The 25,569-nt window shown below is 37.2% G+C and overlaps 1 protein-coding gene across 7 annotated transcripts in view; it reads right to left on the bottom strand.

Moving 5' to 3' along the window:
- Positions 1 to 25,569, bottom strand: part of Ccser1 (coiled-coil serine rich protein 1) — a 1,182,362-nt gene that overhangs the window by 422,573 nt on the left and 734,220 nt on the right. For 4 of the 7 annotated variants that reach the window (XM_045143121.1, XM_045143123.1, XM_045143125.1 and 1 more), the window contains one exon: positions 21,578 to 21,619. The exons of the other annotated variants lie outside the window; for them this stretch is intronic. In XM_045143121.1, coding sequence (XP_044999056.1) covers positions 21,578 to 21,619 — 42 coding nt within the window. The remainder of the gene's footprint in view (positions 1 to 21,577; positions 21,620 to 25,569) is intronic. 7 annotated transcript variants of the gene reach the window in all.

The raw sequence follows: 25,569 nt of genomic DNA, 5'->3' as shown, positions 1-25,569 counted from the left end.
AGGGGAAACTGGCTTTAATACCTATAACCACCCCCTCCAAAATACACTGCCTTCAGGAGGTGTTAATTCCCAAATCTCCATCAGCTAGGAACCTAACATTCAGAGCACCTAAGTTTATGTGGGAAACCTGAAACAAACCCACCACACCAAGAGTCATGAGTACGGGAGTGGGTCAGGTATCTTTGTTAGGCACTTAGGGTGACTGGGCTCCTAAAAATATCCTTGCAATCAGAACTTCATAGAGATCACAGTATGATCTGACTCCTTATCTCTTGCCTAAAAGAGCAATGACTTCCTACAAACAACCCGGGCCCCTCCTGGGGACATAGAGGTCTTTCTTAAGATTTAATCCTCAAATTGTGGTTGGTCAAGTTCAGCTCCAGAACTTGGCCTCATGGCTAGCCTTCTCCTGAGACAGTACCTAGCTTAGACCAATCAGCTATCTCTCTGGTTTACCTGAGCCAGAAGGTAGAGTCAACCATCATAAGGTTAAAAATATGTTTACCAGAGGAGGACAACTTCTTTCATTGACCAATTCATCACTAATGAACCTATAGGTTCTGGTAAGTCTCCTCCTCATCTCAGCTCAGCTGGGCTGAGACAGGAGGAGAAAACCCTGATCCCCACTTTCACATGAACTCTTTACCCCCTCCTGCCCTCTACATGGAAGAAGCTCTTTGTAATTTCTTCTCTAATTCTCATTTTATGTTTCTACCAGGCCCACCATGTGGGCCCTCAGATCATGTGGGTGTATTAATTTCTCTTCCCTTTCTTCTATACTTCATACATTAAATATAATAAGTTAATAATTATCCTTCTCAGTCTCATTTTATCCAATTCTTTGCTTAGACATAGACATGAACCTAGAGTTTGGGGTTCAAGGTCTTTACTGAACCCCTGAAGGAGTCAACAGGTCAATTTATCATATTGTTACTGAATACCAAAAAGTCTGACAAAAGACAGCCCCTGCTACCAGGAAAACCACAGAGAGGTCAGACACATGGCTGGCAATCTTGAAAGAAAGGAGTTTTAAGAAGTCTGCTGCCTACACAGTTGTTAATGCTTCTTGCATCCCCCTTTTCTTGGGCAATGAAACACCCCGAATGAATGCTGGGTAGATAGTCTGTATTTCCAGAGTCTCTGCTAAGATGTAAGGTGTCCCTCTATGACTTTCTCCAATGAAGTTTAATTTCTCTGTCATAGATATTCCTATAGTATGTTTCTTTTTTCTCTTTACAAACCCCACCTCAAATAGATGAACAGTGATGTACTGAATGGTGCTTTATTCTATTCACAAGCTTAGCAACAGACCTGGTTATTTCTGTTTAGTGATTTGCCTCCAACTAGTACCTTCTGTTATTAGCTGGTGCTTTTAATATGGCTTATGATCCTAATGTGAGGTTTCTGTAGATGTGATTCTTTGAGAAACACAAAAGCACATTCATACTCAATGCTTCTTTAGACTTATAAAAACATAAAGAATAATATGCATAATAAACATTTAATAGTTACCTAACACTCTCTTTAGAAAACACAGAGATTGGGAAACATCTTTTTTATTACTCATTTCCCCTTAGAATTATTAACAAAAACAAACAAACAAACAAACAAACACAAACTTTAAGAAGTTTCCAACTGGGTTAATCTAATGCTTCATAAAGATAGGAATAAAAAGGATTCCTCACTTTTTCAAAAACACTTAGGGCAAAACCAGGAAACCTACTGGGTCATTTGCTTCTAACCTCTCTAAACTGCAATTTTCTTTAACAACAAAACAAGAAATCAGCAGCAACAATAAACATCTCCAGAGCCTTTACAGCACACTAAACACTGTCCTGAGGGGTTTGCATATCCTAGCTCATTGAATTCTCACCATAACCCTATGAGATACACTCCCCATTTTAAGGATGAGAAAACTGCAGCACATTACTATTGCTAATGTTTTCCTATTGTCATTATGATAGCAGGGGAATGACCAAACTAGGATTTGTGCCTGGACATTCTAGGGCTACATAGACCATTTTTCCTTTCATCGCTGGACCATCCTGTCTTTTTTTGTACTATGTCATGCTTTGCAAGCTGAATACATTATGGATTCTGAAGGCTTCTATCATGGTTCCTAGTTCCATAATTACACAGATGGATAAGGAAGCAGGAAAATGAAGGAATATGGTGACTACCGAATCTTTTTTTAACTTTATTGATTATCAAACTACCATTTATACATTCATTTAACATTACAACATATATTTGGTGTGTACCTTGTATTGAGTAAAATTATAGGAAAAAAGAAAGAAGACCTATATACACAAAGCATTTTTCTAGATTTTATCAGTACAAAACCCCACAAAAGTTGAAGTTTTTCGTTTGGAAAAGGATAAAGAGGGGATATTTTACCTGAAAACATTGCTAATGACCTTTGTGAATTTAAAGCACTTCATAATAGAATGTCAACACATATAAAGTTGATAAGGATTAGGCTGGAGAGATGGCTTAGCATTCAGGGCACTTGCCTTCGATGGTGGTTTGATTCAGGTGTCTCCCATAAACTTAGGTGTTCTGAATGCTAGGTTCCCAGCTGATGAAGATTTGGGAGTTAACACCTCCTGGAGGGAGTGTATTGTTGGGGGCAGGCTTATGGGAGTTATAGCCAGTTTCCCCTTACCAGTGTTTGGCACACCCTCCTGTTGCTATTTTCCACTTTATGTTGACCAGGGGTTGATGTCCACTCTCTGCTCATGCCATCGTTTTTCTCTGCCATCATGGAGCTTCCCCTGGAGCCTGTAAGCCAAAGTAAACCTTTTTTTTTTTTTTTTTCCCAGAAGCTGCTCTTGGTTGGGTGATTTCTGCCAGCAATGCGAACCTGACTTCATACCTGCAAAGCCTAAGGACCCAGGTTTGATTCCACTGCACCCACGTAAGGCAAATGCACAAGATGGGGCATGCATCTGGAGTTTGCATGCAGTAGCTAGAGGCCTTGGCACACTCATTCTCTCTCTTTCTCTCTCAATCTGTCTCTTTCTCTCTATATGCATCTCTCTTTCTCATATAAATAAATAATTTTTAAGTTGAGGAGTTATAACACTTCCTTACTCAATTTTCTGTACAATGTTTATAATATACTATTTGTTATGAATTTTGTCTCAAAAATTAAACATTTCTAGTTCTTAAATAATTAAAGTATGTTATTTTAAGTTGCATTAACTTTCAAATTAATATTTTATATTACATAAAATGCAAACTTCACATAGGAATATTTAAAAGTAAAGAAATTATTTCTATTTGTAAAGTAACTCCTTACCTTTTATAATCTGGAGAAAAATATGCTGTAAATAAATGTAGAACTTTACATTAGTCAGTAGATTTTAATTTCTTTAAGAAATTATTTCTCTCTATCTTCTCTCTCTCTATTTCTCTCTGCTTATAAATACATACATATTTTTAAAAGGGGGGTGCTGGAGATATTTCTCAGTAATTAAGGCACTTCTGTGCAGAGCTTAACAACCAAAGTTAGATTCCCCAGTACCCACAGAAAGCCAGATACACAAAGTGGTGCATGCATCTGGAGACTGTTTGCAGTGGCTGGAAGCATGGACATACTCATTTCTCTATCTCTCTTCTGTCTCTTTCTGCTTCCAAGTAAATAAATAAATATATTTTTAAAGGCAATTACAATAGCAGAAAGGAAAAAATGTTAACTATCAATAAATTTCATTGGAAGCATAAATAGTCTAAGATGATACTGAAGTTGACTTCATTAATCATCAGCTGTAAGACTTACTAGAAACTGGAGGCATCTCTCTCATCTTTTTCCTTTTTATAATGACTGACTGCTTTTGTCTCACCATCTGCACAGGGATAGAGAACAGGGTTGGCTTTGTTCAAATGCTGCATTTGAATTAAAGGGATATCAAATTACTTCTCCTTAAACTATCTGACTAAAAGAAGTATCTTCAGAGATACTTCTCAAATTTAGAGTCTTGCTTAGGGTGCTCCAGAAGCAGATTGGGGATTCACATAGCAAGATGTCATCGACAATGAGGTACAAAGGAAGCAGCAGGGTAGAATTGCAGCATACTTAAGAGTGTGTTTCCAAGTATTCAACCTCCAAGAAAAGATGAGTCACAGTACCAAAGAAATTAGAAACTTTGGTGACTATGGAGTTTACTATGATAGCAAGAATGTCAAAGGCATTCCTAACTTTGGCTCAGAGGACCATCATAGGCTGATAAAATACTTCAGTGCATAAGTTGTAGTTTACTCCTTTGTCCAAGACTAATTAGTAATTCTATAATTTTATAGTATATGTTAAATGTTAAACTAAAAAAGAAATCCCTGAGAAGCTGGAGAGATGGCTTAGTTGTTAAGGTGCTTTTCTGCACATCCTAAGGACCTATGTTGATTCCCCAGTACCAAAGTGAGTCAGATTCACAAGGTGACACATGCGTCTGGAATTCCTTTGCAGTAGTTAGAGGCCCTGGAGTGTCCATTCTCATTCTCATTATTTCTCTCTCAAATGAACAAATAAGTAAATAAAATATATATATTTTTTTAAAGCTGCAGGACTGGGGAGATGGCTCAGACAGAAAGGGCTTGCTGTGCAAGCATGAGGGCCTGAGATCAGCACACTAGATTTGCAGCACTACCTAATATCTCAGCACTGTGGAAGGAAAGAAAGGGATTCCTCAGGCTTGCTGATTTTATGAGCTCTAGGCATTGATGCCAAAAATAATGTGGAAAGCAATTGAGGAAGGAACCCAACATAGCCCTCTAGACTCCTGCACTTCTACACACACACACACACACACACACACACACACACACACACACACACCGAGACAGAGAGAGAGAGAGAGAGAGAGAGAGAATCTTTAATACAATAGAAATAGAAATCTATCTCTCCCTGCTTAAACCTTTATTTTTATTTTTTTTCACCAAATTGTTTTGGAACATTTAATTATTATTTTTTATTCGTTTTCTATTCTGCAAGTACATGCAGTTTGGTACCATTGTTAGGCTCCTCCGTGACCTACCCCCTCCACCATATCCAAATATAAGACCACTCTCCAATAACAAGCTACCATCAATCATGATCTACAAGAGGGCCTGCACCTATTAAACTCTCTATTAAAAAAAAGTAAGGGCTATCTCATTTGTCCTGGTGCTAACTTACTCTCTGTTGGAGGATCTGCTTCTCTTTTTCAGACAGATGCAGATCCTAAGGAGAGAGCCACCCTGTCATACCTCAAAAGGGCCCCAGCTGAAACTAAGAAAATTGGTGAAACAATCAAGAGTGCTGTTTTCCTGATGAACCAGATACCAGCACAAGGGGGAAGGAGACCAACACAGAGTAAAATCAACGCCTACCAAATCAGAGAGCCAGAGCCCCAGAGGCCCCAAACACCTCATCACTGAAGCAGACCAAAAATGAACCCAACATGGCTCAGGGAAATGTTACGAAGAGGGGGCAGAAAGAATGTCAGAGCCACATGTTGGGTCATGATATACAGAGACATTTATCGTACCAATAACTGTGGGCTAATTCCACAATGCATGACCCATATACCTTAAACCTTTATTTATATGTTTAGTTAAAAAGATTCCTCTGGGGACTTCCTGGTAAGATGGTGGCATAGGACCCATGCCGAACCAGTCTAGGGAGGGCTTTAATCAAAACCCCAGTAAAAAACACTTTTCTTCTGAAAAGTGAAGGAGAAGAGGTTATTCTTAGATATAGTGGAGGAGCCAGAGAGACCAAGATCCACCATAAAGTAGGAAAATGGCCACAGTCCCACTTGGGGCACTCACGGCCCACAGTCCACACTCTGCTCACATGCCAGGCACCACCCTGCCAGGGGTGCCAGGAGGCAGCAGCAACAGAGACCAAGTGATAGGTTTTTCAGCTCAAATCAGCCTTCTTGCAAAGTTAAGAAATCTGAAGGAAAGACGGCTGAGATCAACTAAAGAGCTACTGAAAGTGCAAGCAACCCCAGAAGTCTGAACTCTCCCATCTCTCACCATCAGAACCACAAATCTCCAGCATTACGACCCCAGTGGCAGCACAGCCAGCAGAGACAATCGGAGATACAGTTGTACAGTACAACATGGAGGGATCAAAGCAGGCACTCAGCATTAGTAAGATTGGAAGCCGACCCAAAAGTTAACAAGGCTGACTGACAAAAAGGTACACAAGCCTGCAAGAGCTAATCTCTTTTCTTGTCAGGGCAGGTTATGTGGTAGATATTATTCTTGGTTAGCTTTACCATTTGCAAATAACCTGTATTTGGGGATTGAATATTGTTGCCTTTCATGCTTTCATATACATAGACCTTTTTCTGTTGCTTCTCTCATTACCTTGAGATTCCATCTCTCTCCCTTCAGGATGGCTACCATCAAGAAAAAAAAAAAATGGCAATAAATGTTGGCAGGATGTGGTAAAAGGGGAACCTTTCTTCACTGTTGGTGGGAATGTAATGCAGTACAGCCATTGTGGAAATCAGTGTGGATATTCTTGAGCCAGCTAAAAATAGATTTGCCATATGACCTAGCTATAGTGCTCCTAAGCATATATCCTAATAACTTTTCTCACTACCTTACAGATACTTGCATAACCATGTTTATTGCTGTTCTATTCACAATTTCTAGGAAATGGAACCAGCCTAGACGTCCATCCACAGATGAATGGATAGTCAAGTTGTGGCATATCTACACAATGGGGTTCTATCCAGTGGCAACGAAAAATGAAATTATGAAATTTGTAGAGAAATGGATGGATCTGGAAAGGATTATATTAAGTGAGGTAACCTACGCCCAGAAAGCCAAATGTCACATGTTCTCTCTTATATGTGGATTCTAGCTACAAATGTATATACTTGTGTGATCTGGAACCAAAAATCAATAGCAGAGGCCCATAAGCTATAAAAAGGGAGGAGAGGAAAGGTCTTAAGGGGAGGGTATTGTATATATGTTAGTAGAAGAACAGATTACAGGGAGGGGACAGGCTTAAGCAAAGTCAGGGGAAGAAATTTTATAAAAGAAAGGTGAAGGGAGGATCTATCAAAATTCAAGATATTCTGAATAAGACATATGAAAATTTACTTTCTTGAATAATGGCACATCCAGAAGCCATAGATTGTTACTAAAAAATTTAGTGCCAGGGATGGGATACCTTCCAGTGAATTGCTGTCCAGGGAGGTTCCTGTTGCCTCCAAAACATTATAGTCTATTTCCAAGGCCCTTGGTTTCCCATGTGAAAGAGATGGTAAGATCCTATCGGTGAATACTTCACATGCCTGAGCGGCAAAGTCACTGAGAAATCATGGTGGTACTGAGCAGAAAACCTTCTCCCTATAGCCCAGCCAAGTGATAGCTGTTAAAAGCTGCTATATATGCAGCCTTATGGGAGACAAAAGTCATTAGCAGTGAAGAGTGGCCACTGGAAACCTCAAGTTTGGCCAGACAGGCCAAATGACTGAATGAGTATAATAGTGGCATGTATGCTCTGGGGGAAACCAACTGCTGTCTAATTGGACTGAAGGCCCACTCTATGGGAGGGAATACATGCCTGGTACTGAAAACCTAATCAAAAGCCTATGGCAGGGGAGGTCATGAACCTTACTGGTATAAAGCCTGCTCTTGTCTGGATAAATACAAATATTACTCTCACCAAATTGCCCTGAAAGCACTACACTTAATGTTCATACTCATATATTAATGCTACTTTTGCTTCTGGTTAGAGAAACTTCTCTTTTCAGTTGTTGATGATCACTGGGATGACCCAAAAGGCAACATAGTGCTGAGAAGAAGGGACGGAGGATTGTCCAGCACTGAACCATCTCACGTGCTCTAAGGCTCAGGGTCCATTGCGGAAGAGGTGGCAGAAAGTATGTAAGAACCAAAGGAAGGGTACCACTCCTTACATACAACTGTCCAGACAGAATTTGGCCTTGATTTCCAAGACCCTGTAGTGCCTAGTAATACCTACACACATCTGTCATAATAGGAGGAAAAGTTGATGATATCAATTTAACAGAGAGACAAATGGAGAGAGGGACATGATATGACTGAGTGCAGAGTTATACAGGGGAAAGTGGGGGAAGGGAAGGAAAAACCATGGTTTGTTGTCTGTAAGTATAGAAGTATATATATATATATATATATATATTATATATATTATATATATATATTTAGAGAGAGAGAGAGATATTTCTCCTCTGAAATTAGGAAAAGCTTATATAAGTTGTCACAGAGTTTCAACTCAATAAAGTTACAGTGCATAACTCAATATTAATTTATTTTGTTAATAAAGAATGTGTTTGCAATGGTGGACTTTTTTTTTTTTTTTTAACAATTCAAGGCCAGAAGTTCAATCATAACAAAATAATTTGGCTAGCACTGTGGGATAATTGTCGGTTTTGATGTTTCACAATAAAAATGAGATTTTAATCTAATTTTTGTATGCCATACTAGCTACATAACATATTAACTGTCCAGTGCAGAGTTATTTTGAAGGGCCGGTACATGCTAGGTCCTCAGTAAAGCCAGTTGTTAGGTCTAGAACAGGACCAATGTGCTAGCGCCACCTAGTGGTATCTCCTACAGACTTGGATAAAACAGATCAAGTCTCAAGCAATGCCAAACCTTCATTCCATTAACAACCTCTTATCAAACATCTTCAATGTTCTTAGCTCTTAAAATACTCTCAGGATTGCAAAGATGTAGAATACACAGAATATTCTGGAAAAGGCTCTAGAGTTATTACAACAGACACGTCCTATAATATTCCTTAAATGAAGGAAATGACAATTTTGCTGAGACTAAAAGAAAAAAGTAAAATGATCTTATTTTGGGTTATCTTAGGACATAGGGAAAAGAATTGGATACATTTTAGTTATAAATTAAGAGCCGTGCGTGGTTGCACATGCCTTTAATCCCAGTACTTGGGAGGCTAGGAGAATCACCATGAGTTCAAGGCCACCCTGAGACTACATAGTGAATTCCAGGTCAGCCTGGGCTAGAGTGAGACCCTACCTCTAAAAGCCAAATAATAATAATAAATTGTAAATTAAGGCCTATTTGGTACAATTTTGTTTGATGAGCTGAAGTTGGTTTAGTCCTTATCTTTTTGTGCCAGGGAGAAAGTAGCTTTTACACAGGAATTCTCACAGTTGTATCAAGTAACACCATGCACATTATCCAGGAGATTGGAGAGAACAGAGAGTAGAAAATCAACTGTGGAGTTTCAATCATGCAATAAAGAAAATCCAAACTTTTTGACTAGGAAGTGAGACTGTAGAAATGAAAAGAACTAGGAAATGAGGCCAACCATGGGCAGGAAAGGGAACTGGAAACAGAGCTGCAGTCACTGTGTGGGGTGGAGGCTGTGGTGAGCAGAACAGAAGACCCAAAGCACTTCCTTGACTTCTGCAGTGAGTGAGCTAATTGCCACTAGATGGGACAGAAAACTGAGCAGATTGAACTTCATACAGAGAAGGAAAGAGTAAAGAAATTCAAGACTATGAAATCATTGCACATTTTCAAAACATTCAGAATGCATATGTTAAAAAAATCTAATAACTAAACAAACACACAGATCTAGAGAGACATGTGGATTGGAGATAGAGATTTAGAAATGATTACTACACAAGTGAATATTACAACCATCTAAGCACTTAAGGTTTTCTTAAAAGGGGAAAACAAATGAAAACAGTAAAGGCTGAGTAGACAAGGTAAAAAGCAAGGGAAATGTCTCATATATCCAGTAGGACACAGAACAGAATTGGACTTACCCTTGATTTGTTCAGAAGAATCCATTTCTAAGTTGAAGACACATTCTTAGATCAACTACTGCTTTGAAAATAATTTGGTAACAGAAGTAGCACAGCAAATTCAAAGCATTACTTTTAACACATGGATAACGTGATTTTAAGGTATAAATGCAGAGGTATTGAGTGATTCCCACGGTTCTATGAAATAAGGTGCTTTGGTATTATGCTCTAATAACCTGGTTTATGCATTGTGTGTTCTTTCCTCAAGTCAAATGTGGTCCCTTTATTTTACTGCATTTAAAAGAGACAGATTTTCTACTGATCCTATTAAATTAGATCATTTCACTTTCATTCCATGTTTTGTTTTATTGCTTTCTTCTCTCTGTCCCTGTTCCTCTCTCTTGATATACATGCTTCAGTTTCAGCAATTTTCTGGGAAAAGAGCCCAATTGGCTTAATGTTTTATAACTACAGATTACCTCAGAAATCTAGGATAATAGCTCTACAGTGGTAACGTTTCCAGAATGGAAAAGATGAGTTATGCACACTAGTTAATACCTGAAAATTTATGACTTCCCAAAATATATACAATCTCTACTTGATTTTTAAAATACAAATATTCTTCTCTCTTCAGTCCTTTTCATATGAGAACAATTTATTTTTAAAAATGTAAAAGGCCCATAAATCAATTGTCTCATGACATTTTCTTTATACCAATGCTCACTGTCTTGGGTTTCATAGTCATACATGAACTAATTAGACAATTTACACAACATAACATTGTTGTACAAAGGGCAGAATTTGCATTAAACAACTCTAAATTATTGGTCTATAACAAGTTAACCATGTTTTATTACTTTTTATTCTATAGTAATTTCCTGGGTCAAGAATATCTTAGTGAATTTGTTTCATTTTTGTCTTTATATAACATACACAAAGCGAGTATGATGGTATACACCTTTAATTCCAGCACTTGGGAGGCAGAGGTAGCAAGATTGCTGTGAGTTTGAGGCTAGTCTCAAACTTCTTGTGTACAGAGTAAGTTCCAGTTCAGTGTACGCTATAATAGGACCTTACCTCAAAAAAATCATTTTTAATAAATTTGTATATTTTTGTTTTGTTTGTTTTATTAAACTTAATTTCTATTATTATCAATTTTATTTTAAATCAATTTTTTCTGTGCTATACATAAAAACATATGAATTCCAGTCTATTGTAGTACAATGTGTGTGTTGATGGAGGTATGTTTTACCTATCAGGTTTTTTTCATATTTTCCCATCTATTTCCTTAATGCTAAGTCTTGAACTCTTCTCAATATGATTATCACCTGCATTATTCCATTGCCCATTTTTCTCTAGTTATAGTGACATGCTTTACAAGGTAAAATTATAAGATTATTTTCTTTTCTTGGTGCTTTTGACCTCTTTACACTTAACATCTTTTAACTAGGTACTACTTTCAATCCTCTTCATGACCTTTACCTCCAGAAAGTATAAGAGCTAATAAGTTTTAAATTTAACTGTCAGACAAGAAATAAAACACACACACACACACAAGCTTTTTATAGGACAGAATTAGAAACAAGAAAACAAAAACAAAGTCTCTACTCTCAGGAAAAGGTGACACACAGTGTATATTCAGTATGTGCAGCATCTTGTGTTTCAACAAAGGTATACATTTTTAAAGCCCCAAACTTCTGGATTCAAAAGCAAAGTCTATATTTCATTTAATTTTCACACAAGCAAGAACAGCAAAACAATTATGCATGGGTTTCACAACCATATCAGCTAAAACAGATGATGAGTTCAATTTTTCAATTTCATTGATTTATTCTTTTTCAATCTGCTGTTCTTGATTAGTTATAATTATAAATACTAATTTAAATGAACAATACATTTTCTCTCAGTTGTTTTAGGGATAGTCTTCCATGTCATCAACTAGCCTTCTTATTTTCATTTAAAGAAGGAAGAAAAAGGTAGGTAGGGAGGGAGGGAGAGAGAAAGGGAGGGAGGGAAGAAGGAAGGAAGGAAAGAAGGAAGGAAGGAAGGAAGGAAGGAAGGAAGGAAGGAAGGAAGGAAGGAAGGAAGGAAGGAAGGAAGGAAGGAGGGAAGCAAGGAGGGAAGGAAAGGGGAGGGAAGGGAAGGGAAGGAAGGAAAGGAAGGAAGGAAGGAAGGAAGGAAGGAAGGAAGGAAGGAAGGAAGGAAGGAAGGAAGGAAGGAAGGAAGGAAGTCATGTTGAGGGTTCATTCATTCAATGGGCCAGTGCAAACTGGATGGAAAACTGCTCTTATTTACTATTGGCCAGCATTAGGCTGCCTCTAGAGGATTTGATTTAATCATTGAAAAATAAGACGGCCACCCTCTTCCTGCTGTAATAGAATTGGAGCAAAGGGTTAATGGAGGCTCCAACCCAATAATGATATTGGGATTTGGTTTGGAAAACTAGGAAATCAGGAGGCAAAATTGCTTGCCTGCATAAATTGCTAATTTCTGATGAATTTCATATTTTCCAGAGCCAACCTCTACTGAATGAAAACAACAAAAGGTGATGGAATTGGTAGTTCAGAAGGCACATTTTCTCTCCCTGAGGCACTAGTCATGTATCTTCCTAAGCACAGGTGTCCTACCAATTTTCCCCTGACCACACGTGTGGAGGTCATGAGAATGCTCTACCATCCACTGGTGCTGAGTTGAAGGGTCTCAATGGTACTTTTATTACAAATATCTTTCCTCCCCAACAAAAAAAAAAATGGAAAGAAGGAAAAAATGTTAAAATGGTTAAATACTGATCAAGTCATAAAAAGTATACCAAATTTTCAAAAAAAAAAAACGTGACTTCCGACTCTAGAGCAGAGCCCCAAGAAAATCATTTGAAGATAGTCATGGGAAACAAAAAACATCCACTTAATGAGCAGGTCTGGGTGGTTTCATTTGGAAAGGGATTCATTTCCTCAATGTCACTTAGCTAGATGGTCTCACTTGAAAAACTCAGTCTTCCCTTGGGTCCAAGGCAGACCTGGAAACTAGTTCAGGGCCACCACACCTCCTCCTCACACTTTTACCCCAGCTACATCCAGGTCAGGTAAAGAAGGTGAGAGTAAACAACTAGGTATGCATGCCTCCTAGAATCTTCCTAAACCAGGGCCCCAATAAGACCATGGAGATGTTGATGATCTACTCTATGTGCCTTGTCCCATTTGTCCTGGTGCTGTTTGCCTCAGGTAGGGGATCTGATCACTTGGAGAAAGAAAAGTAATGGTCAGAGGCTTGAAAATGGGAAAAAAGAAATAAGAGATCCAAAGGCAACAGAGAAGTGCTCTCTGCCAATTGCCAGGGATTGGGTGAGGTTAATGTCTTTTTAAACACTTATGAACATGGGAAAGCAAAGTGAAAGGGAGAGACTCTGCATTGTGCTATCACCATCTTATCACCTCGTGCTAGCTAGCTCCCTTTGACTATAAAAAACAAATAAACTTTTTTATTAGTTTAATTTGTTGGCATATATATATATATATATTTGTTTTGTTTTTCAAGGTAAGGTCTCGCACCAGCCCAGGCTGACCTGGAATTCACCATGTAGTCTCAGGGTGGCCTTGAACTCACAGTGATGCTACCTCTGCCTCCCGAGTGCTGGGATTAAAGGTGTGTGCCACCACGCCCAGCTTCCAGCATATTTCTAATGAGCCTCCACACTGCTTTGTGGGCAAGATATACTACACAAGAAATAGGAATGACAAGTGAAGATCTACTGGCCATCCAGCATCTCATACATGCATCTTTCCCAGTCCCTTCAGAGATGCATGGTACAGTCAAGACTAATGCCAGGAACTGAGTTCGAAAAGTCTTTCCAGACTAATGTCCTTTAGCCACCTTCTCCTTAATAACCTTTTAAAGACCTCATAAACACTTTGCTCTGTCTTTCTCTTTATCCATTTAGTTTTATTTTACTTAGAAGTAAATGGTCTCTTAGGTTCCCAATGTGGTCTTATGGAAGGAGTCTGCCATAATATCCAAGTTTATTTGGTACACTAAGTCAAACTGCTGCTTACATTTTATGTAAGCACATATGTGTCTCCAAATGGGCCCTGAAACTGCAGGATAATTTTACAGAATTTTATTCTAAATCTGGCCATTAGAATTCTGCCTACCATAATTGTTGAGAATCCAAGTTATTGTTTAAACTTGTCCTCTTATTCTTTTGTGTAATGCTCTCTCTCTCTCTTTTCTCTATTCCTATCTCTCCTACCTCCCCTTGCATTGTATATGACAGATTTCCTGTATTTAAGGTTTCTCTCATTCCTCCATCGTGACTATTTCCCATCTATAAGAATGCAAGCCCACCTCTCTTGTTTCCATTTCTCTCTCTCTCTCTCTCTCTCTGTTTCTCATGATAAATTTTGTTCTGCCACCATGTGCAATATAATAGATAATTATTCCAACTGTGCCTTTCTTTTGATTTTATTTTCTCACTTGAGATATCACTAAAAAGTCTATGCAGACTTTATTCGCATGATTTTTATATGGGCTTAAACACTTTTCATTTTGCTGGTTTCTTGGAAAGCCAGTGTCTACATGATAGGAAAAATCAAAATCCAATGGGAATTTCATCCACAGGGTATGGCAGACTTGAAGGTAGCTATCCAGTCCAAGAATTTAGCTATTTCCCTCTGAGAAATGTGCTGAGTGGAAAAAGTTATGTTCTTCTTCTTTTATACACACATTGAAGGATTTTTGAGGTTAAATCATGGATCCAAGTTTGGTTTCCATTGATCTATTTAAAATTTGTCATCTCCAATCCAATTTATAATGAAAAATTCTTTAAGAGATGAGCTTAGCATTCATTATATGCCATTGATTCCTGTGGTATAGAAAGTTCATGTGTAGATAATAAAATCTCCCAATGATGTGACACTGAAGTTCCTTCTGACAGAAGCCAATGGATGAAACCCAGATGGTATAAATAGCAGTGCCTGGGGGCAGGTATTGGTAGTTTCTAACACGCTAGACTCACTTAATGTGTCTTATACACAATATCTCATTGTACCCTCTCTGTAAACTTTTGAATCAGGAATAATTATGGTCTTGTAAAGTGGGGGAGGGGGCTTAATTTGGATTGCCAAATTGATTGTATTATACGTAAGGCATATTGTTGGGTATCTCTTTCAAGATCTTTCTTTCTATGGTTTGTATGACCCAAAGAGTAGAGATGACCCACTCTGACTATGGGTAGCAACATCCCATGGTCCAGGATCCTCAACAGAATACAAAGTGTTGTGGGGGGAGAAGCCAGCACAGCAGCTGCATCAACTCTCTGATTCTCTTCTACCCACATGAAAGCAAGAAGCTTCACATTGCTATGCTGCTCTCACCAAAATGGACTGTGATCTCAAATGAAGTCCCAAAATACTGTTTCAAAAGTAGCTTTATCAAGTATTTTGTCACATTTAGAAAAGTACTTAATTTATTGTGGATACTTCTTTTAATTAAAATTAATTTTAGTAGAAAAGCCCTTTCTTTCCTTTTTACTTATCAATTCCAAGAAAAAAAAATTGGAACATTTAAAACTTTACTATGTCCTTATCAAATATATGATAAATCAAATAAATATTACTGGCAAATTATAAGTACTAAACTATTTTTAAAAATAGTTTAAAAGGAGAGGTTATTATATCTCAGTTTTTATAGCATAAATAATTGTGGTAGTTTGAATACGTGACTACTAATATATTCAGTGTTTTGCTAGTTTGTAGTTTGGATCCTTAGCCACTTGGATGGAGGGGTTATCACTGAGTAGACCTTAGAGTTCAACCTAAGGAGTGGTTGTGAATTTGCAATTCCAGTCTAAATATATGCAAAGTTCCTGGAGTTCCTAAAGTGTGTTTGTTTGTAGTATGGTATTTTTAAAAATTTATTTAATTTTTTTTTGGGGGGGGGATTTTGGGTCTTTTTTCTCTCTGCCACAAATTTCCCCAGATCTGTAAAGCTTCAATAAATCCCTTCCTTCATAACTGTTCCTGGTCTGGAAGTTCATATCAGCGACATGAAACTGTCTTCTACAGAAATAGGTACCATTGTGTGGGGTGAGATGAATCTGACCATGTGGATTTTGATGTTTTGGAACTTTTGTTTTGGAATATGGGCATGAACTTGGTACTTGCAAGTAAAGACACCTTCTGGAGAGGTAAGCTAAGTACAAAGAGAACTGAACTTGAAGGCATGGCTTATGAACTTTCTAAGGGGAAGAAAAGATGGCAGGAAATGCTTCTGGAACTGGGCTGCTAACATAAGGGCTGGCTGCTTTTTCTGCTGCCCATACCCAAAGAGTCTAAGCAAGGGGTAATTTGTAATGGATTGATGTGCTTGGCTAAATATATTGGACTGAGAGATTTAAGATTTTAAGTTGGAAAACTTCAAGCAAGTTAACATTAAAGGCACTGAGACTTGTTTTAGGTGGCTGAAGCTGCTATTGCCAAACACATTATCAACCTTAAGGGAGATGGTCCAACTACTTTACATTAAAACAATGAGAGGATGCCTAAGGAATGACTGTGATATAAGGCCAAACCTTTTGGAAATGAGTTGACTGGAGAAGGAAACATCTCTTCAAGGGCATGATTTATTTCATCCCTGAATTAAAAATATGGATGTGTCCTGCACACCTGGTATTAGTTTTAGAAGTGTGAAAAATTCAAGGTGTGGTCATAAATTTCACTTGCTTCCAGAAGCTGCTGCTGAAATGTGGCATGAAACAGGGCATGATGACCCTGATAGTTTGGCAAAGCCATTGGAAGATGGACCATGGTTTGCGTGGAGACCCCAAAATGTTTTGGATATGCCAGGACTGTGCAAGGGCTACTATGGAGGCTTTCAGCTAGGGATGGATGTTTGCACTGGCTACTCAGCCCAGCTATAAGGGCAGAATTGAAAAATCTAGAGACTGTCAGTCACTGGATATATCAGACCTGAACTGCAGAAATTTGATGTTTGCTTGATGGTTATTGAGTCTGTATTATTCCTGTCTCTCATTGCTATGCATTTATAGCAGTTGAAAATGTTTATTCTGTGCCTTTATATGTTGGGAGGTATATAACCTGTTTGATTTCCCAGGACTCACATATAGAGACAATCTTAACTATCAGAGGGGAATTGAGACTTTAGAACTATTTTAAATTGGTAAAGACTGTGGGGGCCTTTGAAATTGGACTGGAAACAATTTACAATGTGAGATGGTCATGAATCTATTAGGGGGCAGGGATAGAATGTGGTAGTTTGAATAGGTGGCCCCCAACTTATTCAATGTTTTTATCAATTTCTAGTTTGTATCAGCAGCCACCTGGCTGAAGGAGATGTCACTGAGTAGATCTAAGAGTCCAGCGCTAAAATGTGGTGGTGGATTTGCAATTTCAATCCAGAGATGTTCAAAGTGCATGAAGCTCCTGAATGTGTTTTTGTTTTTGTTTTTTGTTTTTTTTGTTTTTTTTTTTTTTTGGTTTGGGACTTTTCTCTCTCTGCCTGGACCTATGAAAGCAGGCCAGATTCTTCTGCCAGGAAGGAACATCACCTGGTTAAATAAATCCCTTCCTCCATAACTGTGCCTGATCTGCAAATTAAGCTCAGTGGCAAGAAGCTCTACACCACAATTAAAATACTACTAGCCAGTATACATTTTAAAATATAATCACTGGGGCTGGAGAGATGGCTTAGCGGTTAAGCGTTTGCCTGTGAAGCCTAAAGACCCCGGTTCAAGGCTTGATTCCCCAGAACCCACGTTAGCCAGATGCACAAGGGGGCGCACGCATCTGGAGTTCGTTTGCAGTGGCTGGAAGCCCTGGCGTGCCCATTCTCTCTACCTCTCTCTCTCCTCCTCCTCCTCCTCTCTGTCTGTCACTCTCAAATAAATAAAAATTAAAATAAAATAAAATAAAATAAAAATTTTTAAATATAATCACTGAAGTTATAAAAGAATATCTTATTGTATTTAGTTTTAAAAAATGGGTTGTATAAAGGGGAATGAAAGTGATTTTTTTCAGAAAATTAGAAAATAAATGAACATGCAAATAGAACCAAGTTTATATTATTACTCTTTCAATGTCTAGTACATACTAAATAAGTGCTCTGCCACTGAACTACAGCCATGAGACTATCTTTATCTTTTGACCAAGTGGCTTAGTTCCAAAATTGTATCTAAAAAAGAGCTTTTTCTAATATTTTAATAAAAATAACTAGCTCAAAACAAAATTAAGTAAAGTAATAATCTTATAGAAGATCTTTTTAATACACAGAGTTGTGAAAAAATATAAAAGCAAATTAAAATCTACATAAAATGTTAGACCTTGGACAAGGTCTGTTTTAAACTTTTTTGGTAACTCTTATTTCTAAGAGCAATATGCTTTCTACATGTTTTGTTCTGTTCCTAGAATTCACATTTGTCTTCTTTTATTCATTATAAACAATTCCTCAAGTAATCTTTAGGACATACAAAAAGTAAAGAGTTGGGCTGGAGAGATGTTTTAGTAGTTAAGGCACTTGCCTACAAAGCCAAAGGACCCAGGTATGATTCCTCAGGACCCACGTAAGGCAGATACACAAGATAGTACATGCATCTGGAGTTCATTTGGATGCCCTGGCATGTCTACTCTTTTTCTCTACCTTTCTATTTCACAAATAAATAAAATATTTTTTAAAAAGTAAAGAGTTAGTTATCTTAAATCAAAAGATTACCTAGTCATAAGTGTGCTTTATAGTTGACATTAAAATATAAATGAACAGATAAATTATTGTGATCTTTATTGTATTTAACATTAAATCATGCACTAACTTATTTTGAAATTCAAAATATAATTTATCTCATTTCCTAAATTTTCTTCCTTTTATATCCCAGGCACAAAAGTGACTTTTGATTTCAAATTCAAATATGTAATTTATCAAGACATAAATAATGCCGCCCTAACCAAGTATACTGCATGAAGTCAATGATATAATAAAATAATGGCCCTTGTTGGAACATCATATGTCTAAATAACACAATACAAATAGAAAAACAACAAAAACTTATTTTGAAATATATAATTTCTCTTAAAATAATAGTGAGAGTCTTTAAAAAAACTCAGAGTGCTTAACTTTCTCTCACTTGTAGCAATGAAAATATTGTGAAAGAAAATAATTTTTGAGAAAAATAATGTTTATCTGTGTTTTACCCAGTGAAATTTTGAGTTTTGTGTAAACTGCAAGCCCTACTACATGCAGGAACCCTTCTTATAGTCACTGAGAAATATCTGTTGGTCAAAGTTTTGTGAAGCATTCCCTAATCATCCTGCTTTATCTTTTAATATTGATTAGTATTTTCTAGTAAGATTAATCCCCTAAATGAATCACACAGTATTCAAGGAAATAAATGCAAATATACAAATATAAGTGGAATTTTTGCACCTATGAATTTTTGTAATAATATTATAAGTTTTGCTTCACTAAAATAATTTACACTGTAATCTCTTCATAGTTTATATTTGGGTACAGTATGCAATGTCTAAGTCTGGCCTTCTTGACCTGCAATTAGCTTGTAACAGCATTTACCAGTTAGCTAAATAGGACATTACTGTCTGTATCAATTTCCATGCATGCTCTTGCTGTTATCTTTACTTCAAGAAGTAAATAGAACATTTTAAACGTCCTTACACATATTTGGGAGTAGATCGTTAGCATTATATTCATATAACCTATTAGGAATATCTGTTATTTGAACTAAGACAAAGTATTTTATCTTATGAATCTTGTACTTGAATCTTTACCAGTCATGATAGTATCACAATGAGAAATTTGAGAGATTTTCAAATCTGCACACAATTTAATACATTCAGAAATTCATCATATTTCTCTGTATTTCTTTGCAGTACACACACACACACACACACACACATTAGTCAGAAAGCCAGCACATTTCCTAAACCAGAGAGATCACCAGGCACTTACCACAGTAACTTCCCTCTGTTTGCAAACCATCTACTACTGAGACTTGACCAAGTGGTTTTCATAACATACTACAAATTGTCTTGTACTTCCCCAAAGTTGACTACTATATAACAGACTTCACTGTCATTCAGAAAGCTAAAGTGATCAGGGAGCTTAAACAGAAGGACATTCAGATTACCCAGTGACTGTCAAGAGGAATCAAAGTAGTTGTTTTGAACTTTAACAACCCACCTTAGTTTCCTAGACTTGTAATGAATGTGGTCATGTAGAGAGGATATTACACAGCTATCACTGTATGATGATTTTGTCTTCTTCAAAACTATTTTCACTAACCTAAAAGGCTGACAGAAAGGTTATTTTCTTTCCCCGCTTTTGTTTCTCCCTCCCTCTTTCCTTCCCTCCCTTCCTGCCTCCTTTTACATACATACATATATAAATGTGCATATATAATGTTTTAAAAATAAAGTAATATGCAAAAAGTCTTAAAACAATGATGAATTTTGACATAGTTTAGCAATATCATCCTATGAATATGAGGCATTAATATTTTCTCCTTTTGTTACATGGGTTGAGTGCACCACATCTATTTTGCATCAGATAAATGACATGGGAGGCAATGGAACTAGTTTTGTCTTTGAGTAGATCCATTTCCCTCCTGCCTGAGAGAAAGCAGTTGCACGCACAGCCACATACTGTACAAGGCCCAGAGGTCTTCCTCAAGATGTGTGTTTTCTACTCATTCTGGAGGCTATGTCGTTATTATCTTGTTTTCCTACAACATGAAAAATATCTAAAGACTTATCTGCATTTCATCATCTCTAGCTCTTTTTCTGATGTGAATCAACTGCAATATATCCTACCAAAGAAATGTATTATTTGGTGTAAAAAATGGAGAGAGAAGAAAAGTGGCCCTACATAACAGGATTAGAATGAAGTAAAATATCAAATACTAAAAACACACAACTAGAAGTTGAAATATCAAGAAAACGTACAAATGGTTCTTCCCAACAGGGAAGAAGTCAGGTTATAGAAAAAGAGAAGCCAGTGGCCAGAAACATAAGATTTATTTATTTATTTTCATTTTGTAAGAGAAAATACTTTCACTTTTACCCAAAATTTATGTATCACCAGATAAAATTGCTTTCTGGAAAGAAAAACCATTGATGTAATGAATTAAAAATATAGCTCTTCCCACACTGCCCATACACTAGGATATCAGAGTAAGACATTTACACAGTGAGTACAGAGGAAAATTTAAATGGAAGTCTTTACTTAGAATTAAATGATAGTAATTTACATGCTATATTATATTGCTACTATTAGGAGGTTCTCCTTTTCATAAAACATTTAAGAAAATCAGCAAATGCTCAATAAGTTTTCAAATCTCTACTGTAACCAGCACAACTTCACACTATCTATGAATGCATCCCATTTTGGTAGCATGTACCAACAGTCTTTCAAAGGACAGTGAAGAATCCCAGATGCCACAAAATATTTGCATAGAATTTTGCTAATTTCTTAGTATACCATTGCAAATCCTGCATTGCAAGGTTTGCTTCTAAAGGCTTTCTGCCCCTCTGAGTATCATTCTGCAGAAGCCCATTTTAAGGGAAATAGTTTCATAATCAGAGAAACAATATTTTCTGCAACTTCAGAGGAAAAAAGCACAAACAAGGCATTTACATAGACATATGGGAAATGTGCTTTTCTGGAATGAATGGGAAAATGTGTACACAAAAGCCCTTCCAACACATGCTTAGCCACCATTAACAGTATCATCAGTCAGCCATCACTATTCCATGTTCTCTGCTCTTCTCTTGTCTCCCTTTAAACATTCTTACCTCTCTCCCTTGTACTGTCTCCAGTCTTTTAAAGCTTAAACCCTGAAAGAAAAAAAAAAACATTAAATAAATAAATATATATATATATATATATATATATATATATATATATACACACACACACACACACACACATATATACAAATGTGGATGATTGTAGACAGAGAAAATAGTTTGTAGTACTAAAAGAACATTATAACAGAAATGTAGCCATATGGAACAAAGAACATCTGGATCTATATGACAATTTTGTGCATATATACATAAGTACTGTGTGTGTGTGTGTGTGTGTGTGTGTGTGTGTACTTCAAAGGGAAAGGTACAAAGTACTCCTTACTCTAATTGGGTTAAAAGCTCTAATCTAGGAAGATCTGATTATACCTGAAGTAGTAGAGCCAGTATTTGCTATACTACATGTTAAGCCCCTCTGGCCTCTCCTTCCAATCCCTCCTTCCCCCACTTATTGACAAGACTCATCCCGGGACAGCCATTAAGCAGTCTGATACAGTAGCAGTTGCGCTGCCCTACTAGCATTCATGACTGTCAACAAAATACGCACAATTTTAGTTTAGAGTTAAATATTTTAAAGAAAATTGTTCATTTAATATTCCAGTTGGAAAATGAATAGGTGATAAGTTTTCTTCACTGTATATACTTTAAAAGTTAGAGGGAGGGCTGGAGGGATGGCTTAGCGGTTAAGTGCTTGCCTTGGAAGCCTAAGGACCCCGTTCGAGGCTTGGTTCCCCAGGACCCACGTTAGCCAGATGCACAAGGGGGCGCATGCGTCTGGAGTTCGTTTGCAGTGGCTGGAACCCCTGGAGCGCCCATTTTCTCTATCTCCCTCTTTCTCTCTTTGTCTGTTGCTCTCAAGTAAATAAAAAAAAAAAAATTAAAAAACTGAGAGGGAGTCAGGTAACTTTACACAGTTAGGGTGACTAGGCCCCTGAAAGTAAGAAGCAGGAATGTTTTGGGCCCATTTCTTTTTATTTATTTATTTATTTATTTACTTATTTAAGAGAGACACAGAGAGAAAGACAGATAGAGGGAGAGAGAGAATGGGCGCGCCAAGGCTTCCAGCCTCTGCAAGCGAACTCCAGACGCATGCGCCCCCTTGTGCATCTGGCTAACGTGGGACCTGGGGAACCGAGCCTCGAACCGGGGTCCTTAGGCTTCACAGACAAGCGCTTAACCGCTAAGCCATCTCTCCAGCCCTTTTGGGCCCATTTCTTACAGTCTGATTTCTTATCTCTTGCCTGAAAGACATCTGCTTTTACACAAACAACCTGGGCCCCTTCTGACAGGGACATCTTTATTAGGATTTAAATCTAATCCTAATATTTTAGTTGGTCAAGTTCAACCCCCAGAGTTTAGCAACATGGCCAGTCTCTTCCTGAGACAGCCCATAGCCCAGACCAATCAGCTGTTTCTCTGGTTCACCTGAACCAGAAGGTAGGCCCCACCAGCATAATGATTTGTAGTGAGATCAAACATATCACTGTGGAGGGCAAGATCTCTGACTCATGAACATTTACAAGGGAAGAACCCCCTAAACTCTACTTCCCACATGGGGTATGTTATTTTTGTTGTTGTTGTTTATTTTGTTGCTTTTGTTTTTGTTTTTTTAGGTAAGGGGGTCACTCTAGTTGAGGCTAACCTGGAATTCACTATGTAGTGTAAAGGTGGCTTCCAACTCACAATGATCCTCCTACCTCTGCCTCTGAGAGCTGGGATTAAAGGCTTGAGCCACCATGCCCAGCTCCACATGCGGGTTTTAATCCCTCCTGCCCTCTACATGGCAGGAGCTCCTTGTACTTTCTTTTCTGTCCTCTCTCTGGTTTTTCCCGGCATACCACTTGGACTCTCAGGCCATGTGGATGTATTCATTTTTCTGCCAATTGTTCTGTGCTTCTCTAAATAAATATAATAATTTAATAATTAACCTTCTCAATTTGGTTTCAAGGACTTTCCTGAACCTTAATACTCTGCTTCAAAACTACTCACGATAAAGTGGTGACAAAGAATTTTTCCTCTGTATTACTGCAATTGTTTTCCACAGAAGAAAGGGAAAATCCAATGTAAGTCTCTGATAAACACTATGCTTTACTAAGAGGAATAGAGTCCATCTTTTTCTTAATAAGCTAATTGCAAAATGTGCTTGTGGTACCAGAAAAAAAGAGTGATCTACCATTGGTCCTTCTCTATCATCTATCTATATATCTTCTATCTATCATCTATCATCTTCCTAGCTATTATGTACCTATTGATCTATCATCTATCTATATATAAAACTCATCTATCATTTTCTTTATCTAGATTGAATTAATTAAACAAGGCAATCCAACAGAAGACTAATTTAATCTCCCCCAAAGCCAATGTAATCTTCAATTTGATATTTTCTCTCCAGTAGATACATAACTTGGATGAATCATATATAACTTCCAAAAATAATATGCATTGTTATAGTACTTGATTCTTCATTTAACTTTTCTTTCTTTCTTTCCCCATCTTCTTTTCTTTCTTTAGTCCTCTCTTCTTTCTTTCCCATTAATTACTATAAAATGTATATTACTCTGGATAAGCCATAATGTAGACATTGGGAATATTAAAAAAACTAATAAAGCATGTTCTAAGACTAGACGATTGAAATAAAGAAATCTAACAATAAAATTGCAAAATAATGATGTCCCATATGTAACCACATGTGAATCTGTGCTCTTCTACATGGGTGTCTTTGTGGGTGCCATCTTTATGTGAACTGTCTTTGCTCCTAAGGAATAAAGTCAGTAACCACCTGGAGTTCTATCTGAGCACTGAGCCTACCATACCAGCCTGTTATGGTGGACACTTACTGCAAGGACAGAGCGTCAGATAACACCAGAACACATGTGGCAAACCATGTTTCAGTAAAGCTCCTGATGATCTCAAGCTCATTCAAGGTTGAGAAACACTGCTCAAAGAAGTCTAAGGATGAGGACTGATTTATCTGTCATGTATTGTGAGCTAAAGAAAAGGAAGAAAATAAATCTGAAAAGTTAGCCAATTTGTAAAGTCTTTCTAAAGAAGTTTGGACTTTCTTATATCAATTTTACTTTGATAGTATTTTTAGAAATTGAGGAATAAATTGTTAAAATACTACAGATAGATAAAAATCAAAGCTTACATATTATTAACCTTCAGTCTGTATGTCCATTTCATTTTCTACTTTTACAGAGGGGGATATTTTTAAAAAGGGAGTAGTGAAAAGGATACAGTTATTACTATGTTAATCCTAAGTATTTTTTTTTCACCACAGGGGACTGATAAATATTTGAGATGATAAATTTGCCAGTTATGCTAAAATGATTATTGTACTATAGATATATTTATCAACCATGTCTCTGTATACAAAACAGTTGTAAAAGTATTTTGTGTCATTTAAATATATATTAACAAATTCAGGTGTGGTGGTGCATGACTTTAGTTCCAGAACTCTAGAGGCAGAAGTATGAGGATCACAGTGAGTTTGAGACCACTCTGAGACTACATAGTGAATTCCAGGTCAGATTGGGCTACAGTGAGAAACTAGCTACAAAAACCTATACATACACACACACACACACACACACATATGCACAAAAATAAAATATTTTATATCTCTCAATACTTAAAAGATCACAAAACACAGATAATAGCTTTTTCATAATAAAATTAAGAACTTCTAATTTTAATCACCATTCTCTATTTATCTTCAAAATTTGAATACTAAACCGGGCGTGGTGGGGCATACCTTTAATCCCAGCATTCAGGAGGCAGAGCTAGGCAGGTCGCTGTGAGTTCAAGGCCACTCTGAGACTACATAGTTAATTCCAGGTCAGCCTGAGCCAGAGTGAGACCCTACCTCAAAAAAACAAATAAAAAAAATTGAATACTACATAACCTAAATATTAGATGTTGATTTTCTGATACATATTTTAAATCTGTGCATAAGAAAACTTTGCAAGACTAAAATATTC

This window comes from Jaculus jaculus, chromosome 2 (assembly GCF_020740685.1).
Source record: "Jaculus jaculus isolate mJacJac1 chromosome 2, mJacJac1.mat.Y.cur, whole genome shotgun sequence".
In the NCBI taxonomy this organism is placed as follows: Eukaryota; Metazoa; Chordata; class Mammalia; order Rodentia; family Dipodidae; genus Jaculus; species Jaculus jaculus.
The sequence above is the reverse complement of the archived record's forward strand: the minus strand, read 5'-3'. Positions and strand labels throughout refer to the sequence as shown.